The sequence below is a fragment of the Chanos chanos genome, chromosome 2, assembly GCF_902362185.1.
Source record: "Chanos chanos chromosome 2, fChaCha1.1, whole genome shotgun sequence".
NCBI classification, from domain to species: Eukaryota; Metazoa; Chordata; class Actinopteri; order Gonorynchiformes; family Chanidae; genus Chanos; species Chanos chanos.
This window is the reverse complement of record NC_044496.1, coordinates 16,861,272-16,880,190: the sequence shown is the minus strand read 5'-3', so window position 1 is coordinate 16,880,190 and position 18,919 is coordinate 16,861,272. Positions and strand designations below refer to the sequence as shown.

The 18,919-nt window shown below is 43.0% G+C and overlaps 1 protein-coding gene across 1 annotated transcript in view; it reads left to right on the top strand.

Moving 5' to 3' along the window:
* Nucleotides 1–18,919, top strand: part of lrp4 (low density lipoprotein receptor-related protein 4) — a 68,784-nt gene that overhangs the window by 15,000 nt on the left and 34,865 nt on the right. The window contains exon 2 of the mRNA XM_030766021.1: nt 17,631–17,777. Within this exon, the coding sequence (XP_030621881.1) occupies nt 17,631–17,777 (147 nt within the window). The remainder of the gene's footprint in view (nt 1–17,630; nt 17,778–18,919) is intronic.

Below are 18,919 nucleotides of genomic sequence, written 5' to 3'. Positions count from 1 at the left end.
ATGACTTGTGTGGCTGCTGACTAGGATAACCGTAAAACACCGAATGCTTTGTGCTGTGCCTATGTAACTGCAAAAACAACAGAGAACCACAATCATGAATTTCATGCAATGCCTTTGTCCTAAAAACGTCAGTAGTTTGTAATGGCGTGGCTAAAGGTACGTGATGCGTAGAGTGTTCTAATCTGTGGTAACATCGTGTATTCACTCAGAATCAAAGGAGTATTTTTAGTCTCTATGGATAGTCACAAGTTGTTGACTCATTGAAGAAGCAGAAAGACCTAAGTTGCCCCCTCCCCTCCCCAACCCCACCCCCACCCCCACCCCCCATAACATAGAGGAGACTAGAACTTTCAGGAGATGTTGTACCTTAGGAGTTCAATGGACCCATCTCTGGCTGTGTCAGTGTTTGGTGTGAAATGGTCGCTTTTTCTTCCTCTGGCCTCTAATCAGTCACCCCTTCTCTTTATTTTCTCTTCCAGCCCTTTTTGCTGGTAAGGGTTTTTCTCCAAGGTGGAGGAGGGTTTAGAGAAGGATGAAAAAGGGGAACGTTCCACCACTCTTTACCATGTTTAACTGCAGCTTATTCTGGCTATGGCTCTTTTGTTTGGCCCCCAGCACCCCTGCCGGGCATTGTGGGAGAAACCCTCCTCAGTGGGGGCTTGTGGGAAAGGCCGTGGGCCCACTCATCAAGGCTGACAAATCAATGGGGCGGTTCACAAACGGGAACCCCAGGAATCTGCTTTGCTCGGTCGCAGGGTTGCAGCAACACTGGAAAATGTGTCTTAAAGTGGGGAAAGTGTTCCTGGGAGCAGGAAAAAGCTGGCTTTGGATCCGAGATATGTGTGGGAAACAAGTCTGATAGCTGTTTGTTACTCTGCTCCAGCTTCTCTGATTCTTCACTGGACTGAAATGGAGGCCTTATTTGCTCACCTTCCAAACATAAATGTTTTTGTGCTTTTTACACCTCTGTAATGTATCTTGAGGTGTGAAGAAGTGGAAATGTAGTTGAGGGAGTAAGAGCGGTCCAGAGAGTCTCTTGATTTTATTTATACTTTATTGCTTTGTTGTTGAGCTATTTCTTTTTGCCATTTAGTTCGAATAAGTAACTTTGTTCTTCTTACCAGTGAACAATATATTGTGTCTGTTTGCTTCACTGTTTCAGTGTTTCCTAGTTTGCTTCAAGAGGAGTTTTTTTACTCTGTAGCTTGTAATTAGGGGGGAAGAAAAATAGGGAGAAATTTGAAAGTTGTTTTTTCCTGTAGTAACATAAGGACAGCTGATACAGTGATCAGTTGGACCTGTCTTAATTAGTGCTGGTGTCTGACTTTTTTTATGCAACAACAGAATAGTGCGGTGGAGTGTCCTCTCTGGAGTGAGGAAAACAGATGACTGGGAAGTTTTTGAAAATGGGGGAGGTTTGGGGAGGTTCCTCTCAGATGCAGCCATAGTAGCAGAGCATTGACGCGGTCAACTTTTGCTCAAGTTCATTGTCAAGATAGTTCCGGCAGATGAGATGGAGGGTGGGCATAGATTGGTTGGGGGGGGGGGGGGGGGGGGTACCGTAGAGAGAGAATGAGCAGAGTAATTAAAGACCCTTGAGTGTGGGCCCCTAGTTGACTGTTAGATGTATTTCAGCCCCCTGAAACCCCACCCTGTAATCCTCTCAGGAACAAACAAATTGGGCCTTTTAGGCTGTGAGAGGGGTATAGGAGTGGGGCAAAGAGGGAGACAAGGAGGGAGGAAGCTATTTGAGCCATAATTGAGTAATAACCATCTAATTAATCACATCCAGACACTCATATAGGAGCCCAGCACACACATACAGTACAAAAGAGCTGTTTCCTTACTGCACGTGACCTCAGTATTTTTTGTGGTGGGTTTTTCTTTTTGTGTAAGAGAGAACCTTTAATGGAGTAGACCTGTGTTTGAGCGCTCCTGTCTGCTTACTAAAGGTTTGGTACAGTTTTTATGTGATCTGAGAGACATTCCTGTGTCTGATTATGCTGAATTTTCTAAGGGTATTACAGACAAGATTTTTTTCAGTTAGATCTACTTTCATTGACTATCTCTTTCCTGGTCTCAATTTTTGTATTTGAATGAACTTGAAAGGAAGGTGGATTGAGCTTAATTATTGTTTTTTTTCTCACATTTGTTTGATTTGTTTTGTTTGTTTTGTTTGTGGTTGTGAATATGTGGATGTTTTTAATTTGCAAATAAAAGAAACCTTTCCAGATATTCCAAACCATCAATCTGCATCATTGGTTCAAATGCTAGTTTTGTCTAATTCTTTTATTTGTCTAAAAAGAGAAGCAGGTGTGAGCTTGTGAGTGCTGTGTTTACATGGCTGTCCTTAACCTCTGTTGGAAGGAATTCTCAGGGTGCACACTTTCTTGTGAACAAACACCATGGCCATGTGAACAGCTGATAATGTGAGCTATTTACAACACACACACACACACACACATGCTCATACACACTCATGCATCTCCTACCCCTCTAACACACACAGTGTGCCCATATACACTTCGTTACTGCCTTCAACCATCTCTCTGGATTTCTCTCACTCACAGACAAACGCACACACACACACACACACACACACACTGAATTGTCTCCTACTCGTAACGCGCATGTTGAGGAAAAGGAAATCCATTCCACTGACAAGGTCACATCAGAGGACTGGGTGGCCTTGTCGTCCGTAAGGGCTTTGGTGTGTTTATGTAAAATGTGTTTTAAAAACTTCTCTCTCTGCTCTCTATGTGTGTTAAAATTTAAAATGTAGTCATGAATGTGAGCTTTGTCACAACAAGTTGTACTGTGACTCACTCACTGAGGCATGTTCTCAGCTCAAAGCTGAGAGCTATGCACTGAAGCCAGTTCAACCCTGTCACTCTGTTCAACAAAAGGTGAAATAGTGTTAATGTATGTGTGCGCTGTTTGTTGTGCTCAGGTTGCTGAAGCCTGGACACAGCCTTAGGTACACATGGGAACACAAGAGTGAGAGCCTCACTGGTGGAGCATGAGTCACGGCCTTTTAGAAATGTCCATAGCAAGTTTATTGGAATGTTAGGGAGGAGCTGCTCTGTAGAAACCAGTAGAATACCATGTAATCAAAATTTGCTCCACATTCCCTTGTTCCACTGATATTTAGTAAATGTTGAGTTTAGTCGGAGTAGTTTAAGATCTTTTGATACTCTGCACACGTGAGTTTGTTTTAATGTTTAATATGGTTGTGTTAACTAATAATTTTCTTTTAGTAGTCTTTTTCATAATGATATATTTCTTTGTTTGACAGTTTAGTGACGCCTCCTTTTCCTATAGAGCAGTTTTAGTGTCTCTGTGCGAGTTTTAATAGAGAGGACTGTCACAGTATCAAGCCTTTTTAAGCAGTGCCTCCATCAGTCTGCTGGAACCATCAGACAAATCCAGATTTCAGGCGATACACGTGCTGTGTATTACAATTTCATAATCCGATCAAAGCGACACAAGCACAACATTGTTAATAGATAAGATGATTCTGTGTCTAAACCGACCATTTTAAGTCTTGGCTCCCATGCATCACAAGACTTATTGCCTTTCCTCTTCATTGCCTCAGTCATAATGTTTGTGCAGATCACAACAAGCACATGTACCTCTTAGATTTGGGGAAGGGGGATGGGGTGCTGTATAAGTGGGTAAACCCTAATTGAACAGTTGAAGACGACTGACTGTTTGGGGGGGTGGGGGGGTACTGAAACCTTTCTCTGAATAATAAGCTTAAAGCACATCTAGTTTCACCTGTTATTGTGTATAACCTTTTAAAAACAATAACCCTGCTTCATTTTGATGACAGTTATATAACAGCGAACTGTATTTGCTTTAATTTGCATTTATGTTGAAGAAAAAAAAAATTGTTTGATTTAAACGATATACTACGTTCATCTAGCAAGAACATTTCACCTCCTTGACATGCTGAATGTTGTGTGCTGACACTCTGGACTCCTGCCTTGTCCCTTCTAATGAACCAGGATTGAAAAAGAATGTGCTCTAGCATTGAAAACAGGAGAACGATCATTTCATTAGGTCACTTTAAAACGGTTAATGCGCTTATGCTCCTTTTCTTGTTTTTCCATGAAAAGGCAATGAGAATGGAGACCATCACTTACTTCATTACTGTGGTGTAGCTGAAATGCATCCTTTCATTGTACTGCTTTTCCAAAAATACCTCTCAGCGGCCTAGTTTGAGACAACAGGGAACAACAGGCGTTTGGAGAAGAGTGAGTTTATTTGTAGCTTTTGCTCCCCCTCAGATCCGCCTCAAACTAACTGGATGTAACCCATTTTTACTGCCTCGTTGCTAAGACACATCAGTCGCCCTGTCACAGTGCTTTTCTTCTGCGCAGAGACACGAGAGCTATTCCCTTTCATCTCATCACTATTTCTGCCTACACACGCAGGGAAACAGCAACACTGACATTCACTCTGAGGGAGGTATAGGGTGATCCTTTCTGATCCTGATTTAATCAAAGTCTGGAATATTCATTCAGTGCTGCTGTCTCTGAGTTACACCGTTTGGCAGCTTAGTAACAAGTCTTTTACCTTTTTCTTTTATTCAGTTAAGTGGAAACTTTCTACTTTTTTTCTTTTACGCTTTTGCACTCTTTTTTTTTTTTTTTTTTTTGATGTACACTTCAACTCATGAAGTCAACCGTATCCCAACGCTTAAATTTTGAGGGAAAAAAATTAACAATGATAAGGACAGTCAGTAACACTTATATAACACTCACCCTTCTTTTTATGACTTTAACTGTGGCTGGTTAATGGCAAAAAGATCATGTGTTTCCTGATGTTTTCACATATTTTCTTATCCCATCAATCAAACCCTCATGAACATTCCAGATAATGGCAGTACTCACATTTCAAGTTGCCGTCCTTTCTTTTGCAATCTGTTGTAATCGCTTACTACATAGAGGCATCAAGAACCAAGACAAGACTCATTTTATTTCTTACATGAGATTTTAACCTCTTTTCTGTGATTGGAAGGATCCTAGGGACGGGTCATGTTGGAACAAGTCGGAGTTGCCTGCTCGCTCTCAGCTTGGCCCTCCATCACAGCCTATCTGTCTGTTTGAAGCATGAGTGGTGGGTCTCTCAGACACAAAACCATGTAATCATGTCCGTACACATAGATGAATGGAAAACATTGGTTTTGTAAATGTATTGCTCTGTGCGATCAGGGAACAAATGACAACAGCAGTACTGCTCTGTAGATGATGCACGCTCAGTTATTTACCAGGTAAAAAGAATTCATTTTTCTTTTTCTTTTTTTTTTTTTTTCCTTTTTTTTTTTTTTTTTTATCAGACACGAGGCGAAAATAGCTCTTTATCTTACCTAGATGTTACTTGCATTGAAGCAAACAGCATAGTTAGGAAGTTTCTCCTCAGCAATTTGTTTTGACAGCAGTCATTGTCTAGCAGCCTCTATAGCAGCATGAAAAATGAGAAGAGAGAATGAGTTGATAGCAGTGGAGGATTGTCTGAGTGCCAGTGGCTGACTGTTCACATATTGTGATGTATAGGCAAACGGCTTTAGCATCCATATCCACTTGGAGGCTCCCTGTGACATCCCTTGCTTGATGAATGAGTTCATATCCAAATTTGCCTTAAACCGTTGTAACCAGTGTTGACATGGTAACGTGAATATTAACTCGATTTTTCCCGCCTCCTGTTTTATGAGGGATGCCCATTAGCTATCGTCCCTCCCTTAGCTCTCCAACCCCCTCTGTCTCGGCCTTAATTTGTCTCTGATTTCAGGACAGGAGGGAACATTTTTAGATGGAAAATGTCATGATATGCCCTTGTGAACTTTCCCACTGTCGTGTAATGATCCTCAAAAAGCAGTAATGGAATTAACACATGACAGATCTGAGATCAGTCAGTGGAGAGAAGCTTCCTGTGGCATGAGCTCAAATAACAGTCAGACTTTCCTATAATGATCATTTGATAAATCATGAGCCAGTCATTAGAGCAGCGGTGTTTAAAAAAAACAAACAAAAAAACAGCTCTGTTCTTAAACTGTGTGAGTTTCAGTTGAGTTCCTTGTTGATCTGAGTTTAAAGTGTATGTGTGCGTGTGTTTGTGTTTGTGTTGGTAAGCAGTTGCTCATGCGTTATGTGAACAAACCGGAATGTTCAAGTTTGACATGAGCTATAACTGGCCGAGGGAAATGCTTGCTTATTTTCGTGGGCTCTAATTCAGTATCGTACCTGTGTTCTGCATGAGAGTGTAATTACAAAACAGAGCAATTATAACATAGGAACACTACTGATTGATGAATGTAACAAGTCTGTGGGTGGAATATGTTATCTTTTCAAAAAAATTCAGTACTGATGCAGATATTTGCTATTGTAATTTTGTCTGAATATGGATGATTTCCATGTATCTACAGATGCACGTATAGGGCCTGTGAGGAATTTAAACTAGTATGTATGCTTAGATCGTTTAAATTGTGGATATAAGGAAAAGATGGTGACTTGAGGTGTTCTCTGACTGTGCCAGAGAATTTAGCTTTTTCACACTAGGAATGGTAACTCTGAAAAACCTTTCTCCCTGGGACACTTAAACTACATTTTGCCACTCTGATGAGAGAGAGAGAGAGACAGAGAGAGAGAGAGAGAGAGAGAAAAGGAAAAAGAAAGATATAGGCACTGTGTTCCACTAAAATATGGAGGCGCTAACAATGACTGTTGGGCCTTGCCTAGCGGGAGGCTAAGTTTAAAGCCACAGTTGAGGCTTTAGGGGTTCCCCTCTCATGTTTTCCAAGTGTTTGACAGGTGAAATACTGTGGGAACTCCAGGGAGCGTTTCTTCAAATGCTTTTTGTTGCGCTTGTCTGAGTATGGAGGTACATTTGAATGCTCAATAGCTCAGTAGGAAACAGCTGTCAGTGTTTGCTTCAGTGTCCAAAAGCCAGCAAAGTGACTGCATACTGAGCAATGGTTTTCATCCTTTTATATACCAGAAGTATTTTAGAATTGTCGGTAAAAGTGAGATTTTACACAGCAAGACTGAAATGCAAGGTTGTTTTTCTTCTCATTTAAAAAAAACAAACAAACAAACAAAAAAAAACCCAAAATAAAAAACTGTAATGTTATTGCTGAACACCAGGCTAACGTTCATTATTATCATTCTAGCAGACCAGGGTGTTAACGTTGGTGAATATCACACATTCCATTGCTTTTCAGATGAACAAAAGATGGCTCTGCGCATTTGATTTCATAAACTTTGGTCAGTATTTAGTAATTACTGTTGAGGCTTTGCTCAGTCATTGCAGAAGCAAAAGCAACAGAGACCCAGCATGCTCTTGGTTGTGGGCATGGTAGCTGTAGGGGGTGTTTTTTGACAGGGAGAAAGCAGAAAAGAAACGGGGGAACTCAAACCACACTTGGAGAAGATTCATGCAATGGGAAGGTCAGTCCGGGTCCTGAGAACCCTCAAAAATGTGTGGTGCTTCATTCTCCCGTTCCTCCATTTTATTTAGTTTGTTTGCATCGCTTTTGCCAGAGAGAGAGAGAGAGAGAGAGAGAGAGAGAGAGAGAGAGAGAGAGGGGAAGTGTGGGTGGCGGCAGTGGTGGAGGTAGTGGTGCTGAGGTGGGAGGTGGAGTTCTAGGGGGTCAGTGTTAGGCTTTTAAACTTGGTGAGAGAGAGAGAAGGAGAGAGAGGGAGAGATGAATCGTTTAGGGTAGCCACATGGCAGGCGCCATTGTTCATCTCTTTCTTTTGAATGGAGCAAGACAGGATCGTTCACACGCCACTCTCTGGCGTCCTGCTGGGCAGCCCCGGAAAGGGGCTCGTACAGCTGGTAAATAAGACTGAACCGTAAGGCCTTGGGAGAGAGAAGGGAAAGGCCTGTTTCTTCTCGTTTTTTTTCCAAAAGGAGGAAGAAATATCGATAATGCATTGGGTTAAACGCTTCATTAGTTTTTGCTCTTTTTGTTTTGGAACATGCCATCTTATGATCTTATTTACATGAGGAGTGTAAGGCAGAGCTCCTTGAAATTCATAACCCCGGTTGCTCCAATGGTCCGTTTTGGCACCAGCACACCTGATTCAAACGTTGACCTAATCATTAAGCCACTGGCTTCTGGCATACTTGACTCAGGTAAGCAGACACTTAATTAACACAGTAACAAAGACTTGACATGACTAATAGGCTGCCTCTCCACGTTAGCACAGATAGACAAATGTGAATTCTGTGATAACAAACATGTCTTTGTGTCACTGAGTTGATGACCTCTTGATTTTCAACAACACAGTCTTTCACTTTAACAGCCAAGAGGATGTGGAAGGGAGAGATCTGGTGGGAATGTCAGCAGAGGGGAAAAATACACTCCCAACAATTCTTGTTTACGAGTGTTTTCCCTCTCACTCTTTCTTTCACTTACTCATTTGTTCACTCATGATTTCTGCATTTTGCTTTGAAGGTTTGCGGGATACTGTACAAGCAGTAGGGCTGGATCAGTGGACGATGTTTGGTTCTTAAACCTGTTTAGTTGCCTGGAGCCCCAGAATTTACTACAAATCCTGACTAATTACATGGTTTTTATGAGTTGCATCTGATTATGGGTGATTTATTGTGCGGAATTTTTCTTTAAAATTTACGTTGAAGGCAAAATGTTGGCGCCAGCAGTGGAGGCGGCTGCAACTCTAGGGCCAGAATATGGATATTAACATGCCTTTTTTTTTTTTTCTTGTCAGATTTGATTTAGAATATAGTGTGGCTTATTTCATTTTTGCTGTCTGCTTTTTTTTTTCCCTACATGAATTTCAGGATGAAAGCATACCAACACTGGATGCATTTAAATCAATGATTAAAGTAAAAATAATGTGTTTGCCAAATTAAGCAACAATTGTCGTTTGGAAAATATTCTTTTACTGACTTAAAACTGCAGCATACGTTTCAGGCTGCAACAATGACATCTATTTTTGGATCAATACTATTTGATGGTGCTGTATTGTTGTAGGCCTACCAGTGCTCTCAAGAAAGGCTTTGGTTTCAATTTTAGACAGCATAACTACCCATTATCCATAGCCTTACTATTTTGAATTTAAGATAAATCAGGTTTATGATTGTTTCGTGTAGTCTTTCAGCCGCTGCAAGAAGTATTTATGTTTGATATGTCAATGGTATTAATTTGACATAACTGACTCTCTAGAAGACCTCACTTTATACCTGCAGCCTGCGTTTTTTAGTGTTGAGGTGGGATGTGGGTGGTAACCATTGAGTGGTGATCGATAAGCCCCATGGAGAAATCTCCCTTGAGGAGTTTCGATTTACAGTGGGGGGCCTGCACACTGGCTGAACAACCCAGACGTAAGGCTCATATAGCAGCCAGAGAACGTCTCCACTGGCCTTTGTGATGACTGGACTGGATTGGAGCCAGACACTTGGGTTTCACTGGCATTCCACACACTCAGAGACACACACACACACACACACATGTACACACACACACACCCCACACATACACACACACACACACATACACAACAGATTGAGGAGCAAAGATATACAGCAAAATAATGAAGTGTGAATAAAGAGGGAAGGTAGGAATTGAGAAATAAAAAGAGAGAGGGCAAGAATTAGAGACAAGGGGAGAAATCTCGGAGCCAAGGAGAATTCTTAAGGTCCCAAAACAAGAGTTGGATCATCTCTATACGTTTATTAAATGCCGCCAGATGGTGCCTGTTGACTGATCTCCAGTGTCTAAGGAGTTAGTTTGGATTCTTTAGTTTGGATTGTTTGAAACAGTGGACTGCAGTCTGTATCTTCAGTGTTTTTATCCAATGTTATTAATATGTAATTATACTCTGTCATCTACATTGGCATTTTTTTTAGCTCAAAGAATGTCTTGTATGAACACCATTGCAAATTTCTTTGGCCTGGAAACTGCGTGTAGAAATGAAAGAGGCAGGCTTTGTTTAGCCATGGGTCATTACGGGATGCTTGTGCTTCAGGCAGAAATGTACTATCTGCTCTCTGTTGTTTTTCAGATCGTTCAAGAGTTCGTTCTTGCTAGACTGGCTGTCTCTCTGCTTCCTCTATGGGCAGAGTGTAAACATGAGCAGGGCAATGCTGTGGCGTGGCTTTTCCTTTTACTTGTCTCCATCATATGTTTTGGTGCTGGTTTTAAAGGAAAACGAGGATCTCTTTTTTTGAAGGATTGCTCACACTGGGCCTTACTGTCCTAAATTATTTGTGATGCGTATCGGAGGACTGTCTGTATTCCTTACAGCTACCATGAATCATCTGTCCATTACTTTATTTATTTATATATATATATTATATATATTTATATATATATATATGTGTGTGTGTGTGTGTGTGTGTGTGTGTGTGTGTGTGTGTGTGTGTGTGTGTGTACCCTGTGAGTGTCCAGTGGGTGCAGTTTAAAAGACAACATTCACTCTGAGGCCCCCTGGCTGTATGGAGACAATCTGAGGATTATGGGGGATTGTGTTTGGGACTGCCCACTCAGCACATTACCCATAGTGCCCCCTGCTTTTCCCTGAAAGGCGTGGGCAGGTCACGGGGCCATGAGGATGGGATGCATTTGAACTGATAAGGCCAATATATTACAAGCACAGCAGTCTGGCTCACAGCAGCAGACAACATGGGAGAGTCATTCATTATTCATAAACATCCACATATACACACACACACAAACAATACACACATGGAACACATACAAGGAACACTCTTAAACACCCTCAGGGACTCTTAGATGTATGTACATATGTCCAGCAAGGTTGGGTCCACAGTGGAATAAGTTTAAAGTGCGTATCTGTCGCATCTTCAGTGGTGTTTGTATTTGTGTGTGTGCGTGTGTGTGTATTTGTCCATGTGTGTGTGATTACCAACCAAGTGAGAAGGTTTACTGCTTGCTGAGTACTGTTGCACTGCGATGACCCTTTCACACTAACCCCCTCCTAACCCCCTCTGTGCTCGTGCCTTTAGTTTCACACACCATAAAAACCCCACAGAGGCCTTGCTGCACACATGCAGAGACGTGTTGTGTGAGATCTTCATTTGCCCATACACAAACGAACGCGCGCACGCACATACACACACGCACACACACGCACACACACGCACACACACGCACACACACGCACACACACACAAACACACAATACAGGAATCTACTACTACCATAGTCTCAGTCTGGGGCCGATGAAACAATGTTGTGTTTGGAATAGGCTTTTCTCCGCCCTCCCTATAAAAGGCACTGAACAATGAGAAGCTGGGCTGAACTACTGTGCGCTGCTTTAGTACTCTGCCTAAAGAAGGCCACACGTGTGGATTGTTGAAATGGCTTTTTCATACACTGCAGCTGCGCTGAACACATTGAGGATGAGTGATGATGGAGGAGGGTGTAGAATCCTCCTGGTAATCAGTGACTGTTCAAACAGAGAGTGGTACAATGCCTGTCTGTGTCTGAGGCCGAGTCAGGGGTGGGGGGTGGGGTTGACAAGGGGAGTGGGGGTGGTCAGGGTTTTTATGGGAGGGGAAGGAATGACTACTCTACTGGAGAGCACTTCCTAATTTTTCCATGTTCTCTTTAATTGCTTCATTAACAGTCACTGGCTTCTTCCCTCTGTCTCTGTCTCCCCCTCTCTCTTTCCTACTCATACACACAAAGAGCGAGAGGGGAGGGGGGGGGGGGCCTGGCATCTCCACACTCACCCAAAAATTAATGAGCTCAGTCCTCTAACTCCACCCCCTTTTCTCATTTTCTTTTTTTTTTTTTTCCTACAATGTGAGCTTTGATATTATTAACTTTGTCTGAAGAGACTTTATTTTTTGAACCTTTTTACATGACTGTTCAAATTGCTAAAGCAAAAGCTTATGTTAAAAGTGTGTGAGAGTTTAAAGGGTTAATGTTATGGTTGGAGACTCTCTTAAAATCTCTTTCTGTCCCACCACAACCCCATCACCCCACACACCACCCCCTTCACTCACCCCACCCTCTACTCCACGAACCCACTCCAAACCCACAAGTGCTGCCTGTAGTGACCAGTGTCATTAAATATGGCTGACTGTGGTGGAAAATTAACCAGGGCATGACAAACCAAGGGTGAGCCCCTTCTCTGCATCCCCCATCCCTCCCCCTAACCCCCTCTTTATCCGTCCCTGTGTCTGAAACATGAAACTCGTTCCCCATACTGTCCCCCCGACAGTATGATCTGAATCTCTTTGCGTGTGCATAGCAGAGCTACAAGCCTTTTTCAGTCCACTCTAGAGACAGGCAGACCTCAATCTGTTCCACACACACACACACACACACACACACCCCTCTTCTCCCTCCACACTCTTGTTCCCACTCCTGTTCCCACTGCATCTTTGTCCCATCCAGAGGCGCAGCCGGCACCCAGCCACATCCATCCCTCCCAGAGCCAAAACCTGTAGGCCCCGTCCCCATCCAAATGCCAGGCCTGCCAAACCCACTGTTATCTTTGAACTGGGTTCACTTGGATGGTTTAATGACACCGAGAGAGCCGAGGCTCAAACAGCAGGATGCTGTCATTTCATTTTCCATCACCGTAGACATGCTTTTATCAGTTTGATTCATCCGCACCGATTCTGAAGAATCCACCTTGCCATAGCTGTGCCGTTGCTGGCTTCTCTCCAGATTGCTGACAGGTTGTGTTACGCCGTCTGGCGTAATGAAACTTTGTTTAGCATATCTGTGCAGAGTGTGATGGGATCCACAGAAACATATATTCACTGCATGTTCAGATAGTCATCAAATGAAACTAAAACACGGGCCCATATGCTAAACTCAAACTGTCATTCTTTCGAGTGGCTGTTGGTCCTGATGCATTTGTTACGTCATCTGGTTCCAGGTGGTTTCCACACTTGTAGGTTTTATATCAGCCATCATTGAAAGGCATGACAGGACTTAGAATGCTGAGGTTGGCTTAGACTAATGTCACAGGCACGAGACATCTCTGTGAGTCATGTACCTCAGTTAACTACAAGGAGAAGTATAAGGTTCTCATCCTCCAGCTTAGCTTAGAATGTGTGTCTTGATGTGTGTGTCAGCTTGAGGGTCTGGTGGGTTTTGGACCAACATGAGTGGAAAGCTCTGAGGCTGATGGGTAATTAATGGGAGAGAGAAGGGAGGCACTCATGATGAGGTACTGGCGTCCGCATTGCCAACCACCATAACCGGGAGCGACCGTCACCGCGACGACCGTGCCTACAGAGGGACGTGGGGGCTGGGCTGACGGGTTCCAGATGTGGTGGTTTTCACTGGTGGGAAGGGTGAGAGAGAGAGCAGCAGAAAAGACAGGAAAAAAAACAGAGGGATGTTTTGAAGAGGATGCACAGAATAACATGAAATATGCACTCTGTATTATTTAAGTAAACTAAGTTAATTGGTCTTTAATTTCCAGAGTAATCCAGTTTGACAAATGAAGTGACTTGTTTATATGGCCAGTTGGTTCTCCTATTATTGTATCGGTCAGTTATTTGATGAGCGTGTGTTTTTTGTGTCTGTTGCGTATCAGAAGGGACTGAGTAAAGGTTGTAGTCGTTCTCGTCACCTTAAAATGGCGTCTTTCCACATAAACTCTAATGAAAGCTTTAGTAAATAGATGCTATAGTGAAATACTGATTCGCATAAAGGCTGTTCAACTGCTAGAATAAGTAGTTGAGCTCATGTATTGTGTTCCAGTCTGTTAGTCTGGTGGTGTTAAACTGTGGAGAGCGTGACTGCAGATGCTTGAGTGACTTCCTGTTATGACCCTGTCAAATGCTTGGCATTTGGTTCTTTCACCAAATGGTAGCTGTCATCGGTAGTATAGCTCATAACTGTTTTCTTCTAGGTCTCAAGACATTTTCGTATTTTAGATTTTTTTTTTTTGATGGCCTGCTTTTGTGAAAAGAAAACGTCCCCCACTACGCACACAAACTAGCAGATTCATTCACTGATTTATCGCTTCGTTTCATTGTCTTTATTGTCCAGTGTAAATCAAGTAAGAAGGAGGACTACTGTAGCTCTCGCAGAGTTACTGTGGAGGGTGAAGTCCAAAAGATGGAAAATTACTGAGGTGGAAGATAGAAGTGAAATATAAGAGGCTAAATGATGCAGTGATGAAGAAGAACAGAGACCCCCTTTTTTTGGCTTTCTCTCATTATGTTCTCAAACAAAGCATATTGTTGCAAAGTTTAAGCTAAGCACTTAGACTTCCCATTATAAACTCATTGTTTTTATAGCATGTTTACACAGAACATTGCAGCTGTCATCCTGTCTTTACCATTATAGCGTTTCTATGGTCTAAAGTTCGAGGATTCTCTAGGTTTTCCTTCAGCGCAGTTAACAGCCTTCTGTGTTTCTACACTTATATTGTCCTCCTCACATAAGTCTCAGGCCCTCCACAGAGTCGCTTGGGAGGTCCAGCCAATTAACGGACAGCCATTTGCTGTTTTTTTTTTTTTTTTTTTTTTTCCTCTTTTCCCCCCCAAGGTGTGACCAGGACATAGAGGGCATGTGTGTGTTTGTGGTTGTGTGTGTTTTGAAGGGTTGAATGAGGGATGAATGAGGCACAGAAAACAGTCAGTGGTGGTCACAGTTGACACTGCTGGGGTTGTCATTTTGTTTAAAGGTTAGCCTACCACAGCCTCCCCCTGACTCTGTGGGTATGCACCCAACCGACTGTACTCAGGAACCTATGATTTAGCCTTCCGCACTTTTATATAAATGTAAGTAAAAGCGAGAGCTCGAGCGTGTTCTCCCCATGCAGTTCTTTTATCAGCATCGTCTTCTGGAATCTTTTGCCGTTTGTTGTTTGTTTATTCTTTACGGGAGAACCGTAAAATCCGTGAGCTGTCTCTCCTTACAACCACAGGGCCAGATCCCTGAGAGTACAACTTTAAGGAGTGGACAGTGATGCCCTTGAGAAATCTGTGGAACCTCGAAAAATGAGCCAGTGTCTTAAATCAGTCATACCTTGGCTCCTAGAGCAGTGGTTACTTGCTTGGGAATCACTTCCTCACCCTCAATTATTCTGCTTCTAGGGTGGCCGTGGTTCTATGTTTTCTCAGAATCCCTGGCCGTCCTTCAAGTGTTTCACCTCCCTGCTGGATTCAGACATGCTCTGAGAGGTTGAAGCTATTTAAGGGTGGTTGCACATAACAAAAATGAAACCCTTTTAACCAGTAGAATAGACCACTACACGGAATCATAGCCAATTTGGCCAACAAAATCACCAGTCAATAGCTGCTACATTTCTGCATCAAATAGCCGCCCCCCCCCCCCCCCCCCAAAGAAAAAACAAACCCATGATTTTCCATAAAAGAAAATCATTCTGTTTGTTGTTCATGCACTCTGGATTGAACTTTTCCTGTCTTCTTTCTTTTTATAATTCCAAATGCCAAATTGAGTTGTGCGTGACTGACGTTCCAGTGGACTCGACCACACTATAATGTTCCCTTTTGATCTGATTTGCTTTGGGATGGTGGCATGCATGGACAGAAGAAGAGTGAGAGATAGAGAGAGAGGTAGTCATATAGCTCCTTTCTGCTAGACCTGACTACACCTCCATATCCAATAACTCCCCATTTCATAACCTCCGTTTCCAGGTAATAATCCGTCCTCTGTGCACACAGGCACTCACTCACCGATACTGCGGAAACCCAATCTGGCAGTGCTCTCCCTTTCTCCTCCTTCTCTTTTGTTTTTCTTTGTGAGGGTAGTGTGTGCCATTCAATAGAGGTCTGTAGAGGAGGTAGAGCAGCCCAGGTGTGCATGGAGTGATGCTCTGGGCACTGATATTTTGGCAGTGAAGGGTGAAATAGATCCTTCAGAGAGAAGAGCAGTTGTGGTTATGTAGTATGGGGGAGGGGGGGGGGCAGGCCGAGCACTTCCCATACCCACCTCCATGGCCCCCCCCCCCTCCTACTCAGGTATGATGGAGGTGAGGTTTTACGGTTATCATCACCTTATTGTTCAGCTTCGTCGTCATGGTTGCTGCTCCTGAGGAACTACTGGTGCCGCACGTCTCTGATATTGCATTGTGGGAAAGAAGCTTTGAGGCGTTCCAGAATTCTGCCACCTTTTTTTTTTTTTTTGGGAAACTTGTTTACTTGCTTGTTTACTTAGTTTCACTTTATCACTTTACCGCTCAGGTGAATGATGTTTTGCTCTTGATCAAATTTTATAGATAAAGCTATCGGCCCTCATTGTTTCTGTTGTGTGATGTAATCTTCAGATTTGACTCATCTGCACAGTGTATTTACACAAACGTGCCCAGTAATGAGTTGATATGCTGTGCCCTTGTTACTTCTTTCATTTTTTTTTTTCCACTTTATGACGTGAACCCACTGCAGAACATTTACGAGTGGTTTTTGATTTGGAAGTGGCCATGGTTTGTGCCTTGATTACAGTCCTACTCTTTAATGCATGTATGACAAATGCACCCCTCTTTCATGTGGCTGAGCATGACATAACAAGTCAGTGATCTCCACAAAAAAGGACTCTAATTTAGTCTCACAAAAAAAGCCACACATACATACAGGACATAGCAGTTTTTAGTCGAGCATTCTCTCTCCTTCTGGTTTTAATGTACACCCTGAGTTCTATAAAAAGATGGAACGGTTGGCCCAGTCCAGGCCGGTCCAAAGCAAGCACAGTGTTCATCTGCTCTGCAAGAACACACACACAGCTTTCTGTGAAAAACCCAAACTTTATTTATACCCCTGATATGTTAGTCTGCAGTGTGGGTTGGCAGAGAGCTGGAAAGTGAAACTAATGTGAAGAGAGAAGAGAGTGAGAGAGAGAGAGAGAGAGAGAGAGAGAAAGAAAGAGGGGAGTTGTGGGGCGAGAGATGCACAGAAGAAAAGCCTGAGGTGTGAATGGAGGCAGAATTGAAGGGGACTCTCTGTAAAGTTGGACTCCCCTCCGGGTATGAGCTGTGTACCCCTAGCAAAGAGGGAGCAAAGGAGAGACAGAGTGACTTACCCTCTTTTGTCTTCTCTGACGTAGCGAGAGAAGGAGTGAAAGAAATAGAGAATGAAGGACAAGAAGGGGAGGGGTGGCTGTAGAAAAGTGGTAGGCTGTGGTAGCACAGAAAGAAAGAGTGGGGGGAACAAAAAAAATGAAAGAAAAAGGTCATTAATTTAGTGATGCAAAATGTTTTGAAGGTTAGTGTGTTTTTCAGCCAGGCCCTCCTGGGTTGAGTGATGCCTTTGTGTAGTGTCCAGCAAACCCCAGGAATCTGCCTTCTCCTCCTCCATTCCTCCTCCTCCTCCTCCTCCTCTCACTCCAACACTCATTAACTGGGTTTAACACAAGAGAGCCCCAGCGTTATTCAGGCCATGAAATGGATCAGATTTTCTGCACCTCATCGTGAAATGCACTAATGTAGCTTTTCGCAATGTCCAACACACACACACACACACACACACACACACACACACACACAGAGTCGTGCCAGGGTACTGTCCAGACAGTGAAAACTGACATAAAGAGAGGCAGTTTTCTTATGAGATGAAATGTGAGCATGGACTCATGAGGAGGAGCTGTAAAGAAATATAATTGTTTTTGAAACAAGCAGTGCTGATGTTGAGTGTACATGTGTTATCTCCAGGTGTGCTGAGCAGTGCAGAGTGCTCCTGTGGGCGCAACCATTTCACGTGTGCCGTCAGCGCATTTGGAGAGTGTACCTGCATCCCAGCACAGTGGCAGTGTGACGGAGACAATGACTGTGGGGACCACAGCGATGAAGATGGCTGCAGTGAGTACACACACATGCACACATACACACACACACGTGCACGCAAACTTGTTTTGCCACACCGGGTCTGTCTGTTCGAGAGACAGCAGTCTCTTATACAGAAAGACCTCCAGTATGTTGTGTGTTGTTTCCTTGCCACGCATGTTAAATGAGAAGTTGAAGAATTGGCTCTATAACATATTTTTATGTATTAGTGAAAGATGTAAAGGCAGTCAGTGGATATCTTTCTTCAACGCAGTACACTTGAGATTTTATTTTGGTTTGACCGATCTACAGCACTTCAAATATCTGAAAAGGCATATTAAAAAAAAAAAACTCTCTTCTTTCTGCATTTCCTAGATTCCTGTCACACATGTCTGTGGTGACTAAAACAGTTACTTCAGTTCTGCGTGTTTTTGAGTCAGAAACCAGCCCTACAGAATGGGTATCCCTCAAAAGTTAAACAATTAATGTGTGCTCTGGCCAAGCTATCCTCTCTCTTTACCTAAGTAGGTGATGATTTTAGCACTGGTTTATTCAAAGAGCATGAGACAACGGTGCCACCTCTCACCGTGCATGTGTTTGTGTATATATGGAAAGAGAACAAACAGTGCATGAGTTGGATTACGTATAATCCGTGTGTTATGGTTACGTGCGCTTGAGCCATTAAGAAACACATCAGCCAGGGTGAGAAAAGTCAACTGAAATTATACACGCATTGCCATTGTATCTCTGTGTGACGACTGCTTCAGATAAAATAGGTCAGAAAATGTCATGCCTGGCAGCAGAATATGACGGCTGTCTTGGCTAAGATAAAGTAGAATGTCAGATGTGAGATACTGAGATCGCGTTTGTAGCGTGTACGGCATGTTGTGCAGGAGGAGGGCAGCAAAGATAATCTCTGCCCTTTTTGGTTGAAATTCAGTAATGGTATTGGAGCTGCAGTCGTGTAACCTAATCTATATCGCAGTGACATAGATGCCTGGTGGGCGGTAAATTAGTGTAAAGTGGTCCTCAGATCTCCGCTTAGGGACCCAGCCTCCGCCCCGTCTTCCTGACCACCCCTATCTCTTTGCTCCCACTAATCGTTATTGATCACGCCCAATCAGATTAGTGGTCATTGTGTTTGTCTGTATTGATCTTTTAGTTGGATTTTAAAGCTG